Here is a 14,639-nt window from a genome sequence, read left to right as displayed (position 1 = left end):
CTGTTCCTGAAAGCATTATTCTTATCTTGACAGGTTGGGGAACTATCGCAAAATTTATTACGTTTGCTCGAGGTTAATATGTCAATTTAAACAATGCACAGTGCTTGCCAAAACTGTGAAACACAAATTATTTTCTCCTTCCTGTAGCTGCCACGTAAATGTCATAAATCTGTGAAAAATTGTTACATAAATCCAGTAATCTGATTTGCTTCGCCTGCAGGTCTTCAGTCACCAAACATCGACCCAAAACTACAAATGACCCAAACGCTTTTGCACATGGTTGATGACAGTCATTCATACGCTTGAGGAAATGTTTGTAGGATTGGGAAAAAAAACATGGCAGAAGAAAGTGAAATATTGATCACAGCGAGCTGTTCGGTCCCCATTACAAATGAGACGGCAATGGTTTTCAGTTCATTGGGCTGTTGAACAGGGTACATCAACAGATTTCCTATATTAATGACCCAAAATGTCACACTCTGTATTTTAATACTCGATTATTTTTGAATTATGTCACTAAAACTGTTTAGAATAAACCGCACTAGGAAAGCTAAGAGACGTTTTTTATGCTTCATTTCGAACAGACAAATTTTGTTTTAACCTTAAAATAAAGATAAAAATGTATATTTATAATATTTAGCTTGTCAAAATAAAAGCCTGATTTTGACCTACTAAGATTTGTCGGCATCGTTATCCTCATAACAATTAAACACAACTTACCTACACTTTTCATTTAAAAATATAATATAATTTAATATAAATAATAGATAAATCATTTTATGTACATTTAATGTAATGTATTAGTTTCTATAATATAAAAATGTGACATACTATTAAAATATAAAGTATGTCTATATAGCTGTACTTAAATTATGTATTTAGGGGAAAAAGAGAAAAAACTATTGCATTTTATTATTTTCATTACTTAATTCAAGTAAATTTAATCTCATTACAATCACCATTAAGAATAATGGGAATTACAAAAATACCAAGAAACATTCATACAGAATAAATTACGGTAATAAAAGTCACTTGATATGCTAAATAGATTTTCTTTTGACTTGAGTGTAAATGTGAACTGAACACGTTTTCGTGACATTCGCTCAAAAGCAAATACCATTGGCACACAAACAGTTCTTCAGATTTTGGGGTTTGTGTTTGGAATGCAGTAAGAACTACAATCAGCACATGAGATGTGTAATCACACCTTCTGCGCAGTATCCCATGCACCCTTGCGTGGGCTGCAGGTGGTACAGCAGGAACTCCCCACAGTTTCGGACAGAGATCGGTATCCGGAAAAGGCAGCAGTCTTTGGTGCTTCCATGGAAAAACTGCCACGTAGCACAGGCTGAAAGTTTCTTGACCTCTCCGGGCCTGGGAAGAGAGCTCTCTTTAAGAGACAACCACACCGGAGCCTGAGTACCACAGCGGTTCATCTGAAAATACACAGAAACAAGAGACAAATTAATCTTAACTCAATTATTTTTTATTTTCAATTACATTTTATTTCCATAGCATGAAATAAATCAAGAAAACTATAAAAATATCACAGTATGCTAATTTTACACTTAACAACCCCTTTCTGATATAAAAAGAATGAATTGAACAGATTGTAATGTACATACAATTTAAATACATGTAAATAAACAAATAACAAATATATTTCTCATGCAAACTGTTCACTTTTATATAGCATACTAAGATATAAAAGACCTCCAGCTGAGACATTCTCAATTTATTCCCTAAAGGGCTCTTGAGGTCCATTTGGAGTCAAAATTTATGAGTCCCCTAAACTGAACCAAGTGTGAAACCTCCCCTTTACTGCTTTCAAATGCAATAGGACCTGAAACTTGTGGTACCATCCTCCCCCTCACCTCAACACAGCGGGTCGGCATTTCCGCAGGTTTACCGTTTATGGTGAAGCGGTACCATCCGGGTGGGAGCGTGTGGTCACAGATCAGATCCTGTATTGCTGTGTTCTGAAGTTCTGTGGAGTCAAAGTCGACGCTCCGATATGCGTTCCGCAGCGTCCTGTGCCCGCCCGGATAACACTCGGGAGCTGCGAGGAACCAAGGACATTTTCATATTCATAAAGAATTTAAAACAACCTTTCGGCAAAGACAAAGATCAGCACTGAGAAGACGGCAAACGAACCAAAAGGTCAAAAACGGTGTCACTGCAGCGGCTCGAAAACATCACTCAGGTTTAAGGTTGTTGTGACCTCAAATGTAGCGAACGTTTAGCCAGGGTAAAAATAACACATCTTCATCCGACACATTTATTGCTCCTAACTTTACAAGGCAAGGGTCTGAGAAATCTGTCTCAGAAATCAGAGGCCAGTCCGACGACGACGTGTGGGTCTCAAACAGAGGGACTCAAATAGATGTGTGACTTTCAGGTTAAAATCTTTTTAATCCCCTGCCGTTTCTTTAGACACCACATCTGCGACTTCTTACCCTTCCCCGTCCTGTATCTCAGCGCTGAAGTGGGTCGGATGTCACGTTTACAGCTAATTACAAGAGGGAGAGAGCAAAAGTCTTGTTTCACAGTTTCTAGAGATACGCCTGAGACTAACAGTATGCCGGTAATCCTCTAATGCTCTCCCTGAAGATGCTAACAGAATATTTTGTCATGCCCTCTCTCTGTCAGTGCATGTGAGAAGTTCAGGCAGGACGCGTAAGAAACAGCATAGACTAAACAAACTGTCAAATGAGTTTCAGATGGCTAACAGTCTTTTGGAATATTTTGACTAGAAACAACCAAGGAAAAGTATAAAACCAACAAACAGAGAACATTATGACTGAGCAAAACAAAACAAATGTTAAAGCAAAACAAATGACTAAGCAAAACTCAGTAACTGAACAAACAAAACAAAACAAATGACTGAACAAACCAAAATGTCTCAAGCAAAGCAAAGCAGATGACTGAACAAACCAAAATGACTGAACAAATAAAACAAAACAAATGTTTAAGCAACGCCAATGACTAAAAACAAAATGTCTAAATCAAAATGCCTGAAGAAATAAAAAAAAACTGAAAAACAAATGGCTAAACAAATGTCTAAGCAAAGCAAATGACTGAACAAATAAAACAAAACAACAGAATAAACCGACTGAACAGATAAAGCAAATTAATGAACAAAACAAAATCTAAAACCAATAAAAAAAAAGAAAACATGACTGAAAGTTTTTTTCTGCACTACAGGCTTTCAAAATAAATCGAAACCTCTAGAAAGAGAATATTTTAACCTGCCAGCTGATAAAACTGGTGAAAAACATTTCATTACACAGATCAAATGACCTGTGCCAAATCTAAAGAGTATTAGAAAATCATTCAGATACAAAAATCTAGTTGAATCTCCCAAATGTCCACTTAGTAGGTCGCTCAAACGGTGTACAAAAGTGCATGTTTTGTGTAATCACTTGAAAGTCGTCCTAACCAAAGTCAAGGCAGATGACCTTTGACCGTTCTGGGACTTTGCGGCACATCTCTTCTTTAATCCTGTGTGCTTTTAAAACAGAATGATGACAAGGGTGGACTCGCAAGGCTTTCCGCCCCGCTGGAGCTCTGATGAGCTCACGTCTCGACCGGTTCAGAGACCATAATGCCTTGCTCTTTCCCGCCTAATTCGGGGATCATTACTCTGCAAATTACGACCGTGGCCTATTATTTTTAAGGCGTAATGGGACGAGATGAAGATAAAGACATTGAAGTAATGATTTAATAAATTCTTTATAGTGTCTCGGTGGGGAGATACAGGGCTAATTCCAGGGTACGTCTCTTTTGGGGAGGTAATGATGGTGGCCTGAAATAAAGATAAGATTACAGTTTGAGGCAAACACAGGTATTGACATTTTTTTTTAATCATGCACTTGCAGTTTTTTAGTTAAGTTCAAAGAGAATTTTTGTGCAATTCTGGCCTCCAGATATGGCTCGGGTCCCGTGTTGTAAATTTTGTGGGACAAGAACAGGCGTTCTGCGTCTGTTAAGTAAATCAAGCATAGATGTTTTGCCAAAGGGTCGTATTTTACCTGCAAGACAGCGAGAGGCGTTTGGTGACAACCAGAGTCAAATTGCCGTCGCACGGGGTCAGAGGTTCCAAAAACACTTGTGTTTTCAGCCCTCGCACAGACGCTCGGGCAGGGCGGCTGGGAAAACAACGGAGATTGCCCGACTAATTTGTTGACTCAGGGATAGATTTCAGACACGCCGGGGAATTCCAGGGCCTGACGGCTTTGGATTAAAGGTGAAGATTGTTCACTTTCAACAGTTAATCTGTTTAACACGACATTTTCCGGCAATCCTGTCATTATTTATTTACTCACCTTTTTCTAAACCGGAATGTTTTATGTGGTCACAAGTGTTGGTGTACAAGACTGTGAATGTTTTTCTAAATTTCATCTCTGAGTTCCACCAAAAAACTGCACACGTCAGAAACCACACGAAACATATTGAAGTTAGTAAACCTGTTGGTTTGCCATATGCTGTCAAACTCTGAAGTCATCTGAAGTCGCTTAAGTGATGGGAACAGAACAAAGTCTTACAAGTTCATCAAACATCCAAGAGAGAGGAAGAGAGAGCAGGGGGATGGCCAGGGAAGGGGGGGTTAAGGCTGGTCAATTCTCTGAGTTATCTGTTGTGACAGGCCACTCTCGGCTGGGTGAGGAGGAGCTGATAACACAGCAGGGGAGGAACCACGAGAGATAGTCACGTTTACCCATCCAGCCCGAGAGAGAGAGCGAGAGAGCGAGAGAGGGAGAACAGTGGATTCTCTGCTAATGTCTTTTTTCTCTCTCTCGTGTGAAGCGAAGTGACATCATGTGATCCAAACTCACAGCTGTCGGACATTTAATAAACTGAGAAGTCAACAGATAATTCACTAAAGATACATTACAGAACCGGTTCAATTAAGGCTAGTTGAGCTGAGCGGACACTGCATAGACTCCAAATGTACATACAATTTCTTTTTTATACCAAAAGAAACATGACCATAAAACAATCTCATTTTCATACAATATTTACTTTGTAAACCTGTTATGTATGGAAGCGTATGGAGACCAATAATTCCATACACTGCAAATACACTGACTATGCGGGGTAAGTTGTCACAATGGGACCATGACATCAAATAACCTACTTTAACCTTTTCAACCAATAGAACAAGTATTAAAACATCTATGAATGCAACTACACAATTACAGCCTATACAATCCATGTGACAACTAGCCCTACATGAGAACATATTTTTTTTATATATAGACGGTTTCAGCACCGACAACATAAACAAACGTTCTGACCAAACACAGACCAGAAGTTAACTTCATGGGTACGTGTGTCCGATGAAACCATCTATATAAAAATGTCATGTCTGTATACATGTACAGTAAATTTGGTTCTGCTATACATTATTAAAATCTATATAACATTTATTGACATTAATGACAGTTATGATAATCATTAGAGTTGTTACCAACATCCAAACAATTCCCAAACAACATTACATCACTTACGATGCCCTGGCCTGCATTTTCACATTCCTCTAACATGTAATGACACTAAGGCATTGGCTGGAGGAAAGGGCACTGAAGATATCACAGCTCTAATCAGTTTAACCCCACAATCACGACACATTCTAGCCCTGGGGCTAATGCTCACCTATTCACTGCTCTAATTACTGCTGAAAACATGAGAGAGAGAGAGAGAGAGAGAGAGAGAGAGAGAGAGAGAGAGAGAGAGAGAGAGAGAGAGAGAGAGAGAGAGAGAGAGAGAGAGAGAGCTGCAGTTTCTTCATTTGGTGCGCAAATGGATCGTGAATGCGCAAATTACGCAACTTGGCACAGATTTCAAGCAGCTGTTTACATCCCCTTGGGTCCAGCGATACAGAACCAGGATATTGAGCAGTAATGAAAACAATGTCTTCAACATTGAAAGCACGTTTCTCGAAAAGGCAAATTCCCCGAAGCAGCCAGATAACATTATGCATTTTCAAATTTCACCCTTAAAAACGTTTCATCACTGTTATAAAGTTAAATAAAACGCACAATATAAACAAAACTGCAATTTTATTCAAAGTTTGGAAAATTCACATTTCCAGCACGCATACTTGGAAACCCATACAAGCAAGTTATAATATTAATATTAATACCGCCATAATGTACCACTATTTCACTGAGCGTAAAAGTGGCTTCAAAAGCCCAAACTGATGAAACGCACGTGTACTTACCAAGTTGCGCGTGTAACTTCACAAGCAATAAACACAGGCACCACACGCAGATGTGTGACTTTAAAAACACATCCATCTTCAAATCTCACAGCTGCATTGTTTTCCACGGGATTCCCATCTGATGGTTTCGGACAGTTTGCTTACAAAAAAGTGTAACATGCTAACCCGGTTCACTAAAGTTTACTCGTGCACAACATATCGTCCAAATGCTCGTGCGCAGAGTTTTTCTCTGTATGTGTACAGTCAACTGTCTTGGGAGAAGGGGGCTGACAAAGACCCTCAATTACCGGCAGGAGGTGGACACTCGGGTAAAGTGAAACAAAAGCAGTTGCCGTAATGAGAAGCTCAGGAAGAGCGAGAGAAAAAAGGTTAACTGCTAAGACCTTAATGGAGAAAAGATCCGAGTTTAAAGAGGTGAAACTGCTTTCCACGGGGAACCTTTTAGCGTAATGCTTAAATATATCCAACAATTAGTGGAGAACAGTGTAAACATTAAATAAAAGAATAAAGGCTCTAAAAATGTTAGAAATGAATCACAGGCTTAAAAATGAGGAGAAACGGTTGTTGTTGATGCCAACACAACATGACTAAATTGTAAGGGCTATTAAATCACACCTCTTAGTTGTCTAAACTTCAACGCAATTGTCCTCTTGATAAGCTTTTGCATATCGCTTGACCTTTAATACAGTTCATTTCTGTTAGTTTCTGACCATGAACAGTTTGGTACTGAATCTCCATGTCTTAATACAGCAAGTGCTCCAATAATCTACTCCACCACACAATGTCATTTAATATAACGTTAAATGACAAAAACTCATAAATCCAAAGCAAACGACAAGAATTACGAAGGCTAAAAGATTACAAAACAATCAATTAAGAAAGGAAACGACAAAGACGGAAGTAACCTTCAAAATAAAAGTCTCTGAACACGCGAAACAAAGTTCGCCCAAAAATTACTCCAAAATTTAAATTATGTTATTATATATATCATTTACTTATTTATGTCCTTTCTGCCAAATATTATTAAAAAAAATGTGTGAAACATAAAATTATACATTAAGCTCCATAAAATTATTTTTATTAAAATGAGTCCGTTAGAGTTATGAAATGTTCCTATTATATTATATTATATTATATTATATTATATTATATTATATTATATTATCAGATCACCACATTACATCATGAGTCTTTAAGACTAGCCTGGTTTCACAGACGATTCTCATCTTAAACTAGGACTACGCCTTAGTTAATTTAGGATATTTAAGTTGCTTTTATTAAGATGCCGTAGAAAAAACATTACCGGTGTGCATCTTGAGGCAAAACAATGGCACTTACATATTTTAAGATATGTCAGGGCAAGTTATTTTTAGTTAAAACAAAGTCACTGAGTGCAAGTGTGACACGTCAGGGGGACCTGGCCTGAACCTTCTCCCGAGGTTTTTTTTCTCCATTTATTTATCATTGGAGTTTGGGTTCCTCGCCACAGGGCCGTGTTGGCTTGCTCACCGGAAGACTGCATTTATTAGATATTATTTACTAGAATGATCTTGCTTGTTCTATAAACACCATGCACTGTGCTGTGTTTTACTTTTTTTGTGTTTTTCTTATTTTCTCCTGGAAAGCTGCTTTGGAACAAAGCACATTGTGAAAAGCGCTATATAAATCAAATTGAATCGAACTGAATTGAAGTTAAAACAGCTCAAACCTTCATTTTAATCTGGGACTAGCCTTAAACCTTGTCTGTGAAACCGGGCAATTGACTATTTTCCAGGTTTTCGTAAGTTTTTCAAAACACACTGATCATGTGTAATTGTTTAGATAAAAGTTCTTACCAAATGCATACATTAAATAAGCAATTAAATAAATTAAACAATTTAAAATAATTAAAAATTTCTAAAAAATATCTTCTTCCATCCAACCTCCTTTCTCAACTTTTCTGCTGTCCCAAAGCACATGGGCTCTGCCTCTCTCGGCTTGTTCTCAAGCCATATCCTTGGCAGGCCAAATGTGTATAACCCTCTGAAATCCTTGGCAGAGTGATATGAATGGCACCTGGAAGATGGTGAGAGGGCTGTGCCTAAGGCTGAAATTATAGTTTTTATATCCTCTCCTAATGCCTGTAGTCTGGGCAGGGGCTGCCGTTGAGGTCTCTGTCATGAACTGGCTTTAGTGAAGGTCTTTGGGTCTCGTTCTTTCTCAAGCTGTTGGATTACAGTTCAAACCTTGTGCCAGAGGGAGAGCCTTTGCACTGGACAGAAAAAGAAATCTCCATCCCTCCGCAGAACTGATGTGCATCGCTGAGAATGGATTTTCCTTTAAGCTACAGATTTCAATAAAGGGTTCCCAGATGTTCAGATCAAGGACAACCATATTCTGAAATCCCATTCATAACATGAATATTAAACTGTTCTCTGATTATTTGCCTGGGTTGTTAAGAGGAGGCTTCAAAGATCCACTTTATAATACATATCTTTAAAAAAATCTCAAAACACTAAATAAACACTTTTTTTTACAAAATTCAGTAAATAATCAACTGGAAACTGAGATCTGTAACCATAGCAACAGGATATTTTGTAAGAATCAGCATCAGGCAACACTTGAAGACAATTTGACAAATTGATTCCTACAGAATTGGATAAAGAAATCTATCAATCTGAAGCCAACCTGATGTAAAAATAAACGTTCAAAGGCTCTTGTCACATCCGTCAATCTTTCCTCTGCACGGCTTCTCTACAGGCGGTAATGATATAAGAAAGTACATTAAAGGTATGTTGACATGACATAAATTTGATGTACAATTAATTATTCCTTCACAATGTCGCTGGATCTACACAAGACTCTTTCTGTCAGACATTGTCAATGTAAAATCAGATCTGATTTTAAAAAAAAAGTTGGAGGCTTATTTAACAACAAACTTCTGTAAGGCTATTTTTAGAGGACAACTATTCTTATCAACATCTTTCAGCTTTTGAATTTATCTCGCAATCTCAGACACAACACACACACACGTTTCACCCCATCTGAGTCTGGCTTTTGTCAGTATGTTGTGTTGACAAGCAAGCCGTCTGCTTTCTTTGCTTTAGTGCTGATAAACAAACATCACAGGGGTCTGAGTGTCAAATCAGCAGGTAACAAGCGAACCTGTCTCGCCTCTCCATCTCACACTGAGTTTACGCTAAGGGAGTATTTGGTGATTTATGAAACGTTAATGCGTGTGTTCAGACCAAACACCACCAGAGAAGTCCTGTATAAATCAACAAACAGTAAAAAGAGAATTTCTACACAATGGGAGAGAAATATTCATGTGTTACGCATTCACTGTTATTTCAGAGCCTTTCATAGAGAAAGGTCTATCAAGTAATGATTTGTGTTTAGAGCGAAGCGCGATAGCTTATTTTGATTCTCGGTGAGAAATTTAGTTGTTGGTCATTTGCATGACAAGAGTCATTAACGCTAAAAATCCGGAGAATGTTTTATTATTTTATTTCAAAAGGTTTGCACTGAACGTTTAAGAAATCAAATTTGATCATATTTGACCAAATCCATAGGGGGGCTCTAAAAGCGTAAATTTCTTTTTATGTTCAGATTAATTGTCATTTTTTTTACTAATTACTAATTTTTTACTGATTACTAATCTTAAATATACTCAAATAAACTTAAATATAAAAAATCTTGCAAAATACTAATGGTAATCATTCCTAAACCTAACCAAAAAGTAGTTCATTAATTCAACCCCGTCACGGCAAGATTGGAATTTATACATTTGTTAATTTATAATTTGAGTTCATAGCAGTTAGCGTCTCCTTCTGTGTGTCCTAAATCACACATTTTTAAGTGGAAAAAATGTTATGTGTCAACCCCGTGTTTACATGTTTTGGTGTTGAATGTAACAGGGTTGAAGTCTAATTGAGGGCCATATAGCTTGTATCATTACATCACACCACATTATTCGTGCGCCAACAAAAATATGAACATAAGACCTCACAATATCAACAACCTAATTTACCCCTTCGAAAACAACAGGATTATAACACCATCTCTCAAAACAAGGAAAATATTTACGACGAGACGATAAAAAGCTCCGCAAGACGTGACTGTAAATGTTTTCAGGCTGTCTACAGAACAAAACCGCAAAGTCATCAGAATTATCAAGCAGGGAAAGACTGATAGACCGGGACCAGGAGCTAATCCCCAGACCTCTCAAAGCAACTTCACAAGGCGGAAAACAGCATCCGGATGCTTTGATCCCAACGCTCTGTCAGAGAAACAGACTGTGGGGTCGAAACCTGTTCCAGATGTCACTCGCGTTGTTTATGATGAGAAACGTGAAATACAACCACAACAAAATAATTATTTTATCACATGGCTGTCAGTCTGAGTCTGAAAAACTTGTGTATTTCTGTAGTGAGAATAAATTATATTTTTTAAGACAATGTTTTATTTCTGAAATGAGTTTTTTTTGCTGATGTAGATGGGCAATGATAATATTAAACAATATAATTGTGATACAATGAAAAATATATTGTTCTTTGCCTATTCAACTATCTTAAGACAACATTAAAAATATTACAAACTGTGGCTTTACAGCGTTTTTGCCTGAGCTGTGTTCTGTGTATAGAAATGACGGTCAGCTGTCTGAGAGACAACTGTCAAAGGTTAAAAAAATGCTTTTGGGGCCCTTATACACATATGCATCCTGTAAATCGCTCTATTCTTACCGTATTCCTAATGGAAAAGAATGTCAAAGAATGTGTTTGTATAAAGTACACGCTTCAAACCTCTGATATCCAGCATCTCTGTTTGTGAAATGCTATAATGAGGACATAAAAAGGTTTTACTGGTCTGCGTCATTCAGAGCGAGCAGTGGGAGATCTGTTACTGTAAACCACAGGAGTGTCCACCATATGTGAATTATTTTTAATTAAACATCATTACAGATCAGTGCTGGACTCATTTAATCTATAGTTTACATGGATTAATAAAGTATATAAAAAAGCACAATTTATGTACATAAATGTTAAATAATGCTTATAACTTACCACATTCATGTACTGTAGCATTAAGACATTTAGATTTACTTTACACTGCCAGTCGAACTTTTGCATTCCAATGTGTTGACAAATACAAATGTCGTCAACAAATATTTGTGTTTAGGAATTAAGTAAATAAATGGAGGCAGATGGAAAGCTGATAGATGAGAATAGGCGTGTTGCTGCATGTATGATATGGACTGGTGCGGAGAAACAGAATTGGGGGTCTGTGGGGGTCTGTCTGTTGTTGTTGGTTTGTTGAAAGCCAATACAATTTCCACTGCATGTGTTGGATAGTATATAAAAAATGTACCTGTAATTGTGAAAAAAAAACAATATTATGGACATGTGAAACTACTTTTCTTACTTCAATATAAGATTTATATAACAGATCTATAGAAATTAGGGCAACAATAATGATAACATGAGCATTTTATGATATTTGTTCATGATCCTTGAATGAGTTGGTCAAAGACTCAAATTAGTCAAAAAGTCTCATCAGTTTTGAGGCAAGTTAAAAAAATGTTGCCATTCATTCATTTATATTTGCTTATTGAAATTTTCCACATTAAACATTCAAATACAGACAGAATGTTGTTTGGTCTATTGTATTTAAAGCCCAAGTTCACTCAAAAATGATAAAAAAGATCAATTACTCACACTCGCATCCAAAGACTCACGTCTTTCCAAACCTGTATGACTCTCTTTCTTCTACAGAACACAAAAGAAGATATTTTGAAGAATGTTGGGAACCAAACAACATTGACCCCCATTGACTTCCATTGTATGGACACAAAACCCCAGAGACATTTCTCAAAATATCTTTTGTAATCCACAGAATAAAAAGTCATATACAGGTTTTGAATGACATGAGGGTAAAATAAAATGATAACCAGATCCCAGTTTCCCACGTAGCTGTGTTTGATTTAGTAACGTCCTCTAACAGAAGGTGAAGTGCCCCCGTTCTAATTAAATCAAGGGCTGTTTCTAAACAGTAATTATAGTCATTATGAAAGTTAACTCTTTGAGGGAATAAGAGAAGGTTTCCTCACTGCTTTTACACTCGACTGATTACAAGTCACTCGGCAGTCAAATGTTAAATTGTGACTCCTGCGCTGTAATTAACCTACAGTGAGTTATAACCCAACAATTTCAGTCTCACATACTGTGGGAATCTGTTACAAGAGTGAACATAATGACTGTACTAGTGAGACTAATCATAGTGAATCATTTAACAGATTGTCTTGTTGGTACCAGTGGTTCAGGGTTTGGCCAGTCAGACCCTGCTGGTATAAAATAGAACTACATAATAAGAAAACATACTTTTTCCAATCACTCTTGATATTATTTTTCTAAATGGTTAAGTTTCTTGGTACTAACAGTTTGCCTCAGGTGGCAACACTTTCTCTTTAGGTAAAAAAAAGATAAAGAAAAGGTGTCCATGCAATGCAATGAACAAGTCTGAAGCATGAAACTGAAAGTTTGCATTAGTTTTTGTGTTTCTCTAGTCTACAGCGTCTGGTATTTAGTTTGACAGGAGCGTTCAGTGCCCCCTGCTGCCTTTAAATATTCACAAAACTTTCTAAAGAACTTCTGGGGTCTTGAGTTGATCATCTCTTTTATTGGGATTACTGGAGAGATTATTCTCTTTTGCATCTCGGTTGCACATATTAAAGTTATGTTTACTCAGTATTATTTATCTATTTTCAGGTTGCCATATTTAACAACAACAAATGTTTAAAAGAGTTTAGTTAAATGTTCTTTATTATTTACAATATTAAACTAATATACAGTATTAAGTGAAATATCAGTTATAAACGTACAAACATTTTTAGTAATGGAACATACATTTTAACAGAAAAGTACAAGCAAAAGTGGTAACCTCGAAACTCTAAAATATAACAAACTCTTTTAAACCTCCAAGATAAATGAATAGTAAAGACCAGTGTCTGAAAAAGTAATTCATTACTAATTACTAATTACATATTCAATAGTGTAATTAGATTACTGTACAAATTACTCTCTCCAAAAAGTATTTAGTTACTTATTACTAATTACTTTCTATATTCTACATCAACCTTGATTAGTTAAGTGATTGAAGGATAGACATGAAACGGCTTATTTAATTCATTCAAATAAATAATATTAAACTACATAAAGTAATATTATTAACTGACTAAAGTATTACAAATGTGAGAATTATACATTAAAGCAAGGATTTTAAAGTTAGACTTTGAATTTTGAATTTTGATGTCAATTCCACTATTGCACACACATATTACACACAGTATTTAGTTTAATTACATCAGAAGTAACTGTAATTAAATTTCAGAAAAATAAGAGTAATCCCTTACTTTACTTTTTCAACAGAAAAGTAATTAAATTACAGTAACTAATTACTTAGTAATTAGTTACACCCAACACTGGTAAAGACTAGGTTTTTTCTTCACCACAAACCTCATAAAATTACAGTTTAAGCAAATATATATATCCTTTCCTAACGCAGTCTCACACAAAGCATGCTGGGGACTAGAAATACTCTGTCCCAAAAAATCTTTAACAATTGTGTTAAATTGACTCGATTAAATTAAGTAAATTGGACAAGGAGCAGAATTTCATTTTTTAACGTAAATGAAAAAACAAATCATAGAAAATCAACAGAAATAAAAAGAAAAATGTTTGTGCATTCACATAATCATAAAGAGCATTGAATTAAAAATTTGACATGTTTAGAAATAGTTATTTGTTAATCCTCACAGGTTATGGATTTTGTACACCAGTATTGGATTTTTTCTCCAACTCATTCTCATCTTTTTCTTCATTGTCCTGTTGTGATTTTTCTGCATGGCACTTTCCATTTTTACATCCATAGCAGTCATTACAAGCCACAATACACAATGTTAGAACGCAGAAGCCAATGAGCACAAAATAACCTGCAATCTGAAAAAAAAACATTCAAGACAATAATAGCAAAATAACTATTCATATAATGATCTTCAGAAAGCTAATTATATTCATGAGAATATACATTTTTATATAATAATAACAATTATCATTTACCTGAGAGTTAAGAAGGAAAGCCTGAGTTTTGTCACGTAGTTGTCGATCTAATCCTGAATTGGGTTTACATCATTTAATTTGAAGCTCATCATCAAAAACATACTGGCCATTCCAATATGTTTTAAAACAAGCTAGTTGCCATCATGAGGCACAAGAAAGAGCCACACAACAGATGGAATCAGACATTGCACAAGTGGCTTTAGAGAATTAATTTGGTCAGACTGTTGTGTATTATAAATCAAAAGACAGAAACAATTAGACCTGCAGATATATTCAACACAACATGTTTTAAAGTCACAAGAGCAACAATCATAACGGCAACA

General features: G+C 36.1%; 1 protein-coding gene across 1 annotated transcript in view; it reads right to left on the bottom strand.

The window, feature by feature from the left end:
- The window catches only part of si:ch211-246m6.5 (von Willebrand factor D and EGF domain-containing protein), a 53,967-nt gene extending 47,485 nt beyond the window's left edge, over window positions 1–6,482 (bottom strand). Inside the window, exons 1-3 of the mRNA XM_057326437.1 lie at window positions 6,224–6,482; window positions 1,875–2,059; window positions 1,208–1,436 (exon numbers count right to left, since the gene is read on the bottom strand). Coding sequence (XP_057182420.1) covers window positions 1,208–1,436; window positions 1,875–2,059; window positions 6,224–6,299 — 490 coding nt within the window. The 5' untranslated portion in view covers window positions 6,300–6,482. The remainder of the gene's footprint in view (window positions 1–1,207; window positions 1,437–1,874; window positions 2,060–6,223) is intronic.
- Between the last annotated feature and the right edge of the window lie 8,157 nt (window positions 6,483–14,639).

Source organism: Triplophysa rosa, linkage group LG25 (assembly GCF_024868665.1).
Source record: "Triplophysa rosa linkage group LG25, Trosa_1v2, whole genome shotgun sequence".
Lineage (NCBI taxonomy): Eukaryota > Metazoa > Chordata > Actinopteri > Cypriniformes > Nemacheilidae > Triplophysa > Triplophysa rosa.
Note: the sequence above shows the minus strand (reverse complement) of the source record. Positions and strands in the feature narration are given on the sequence as shown.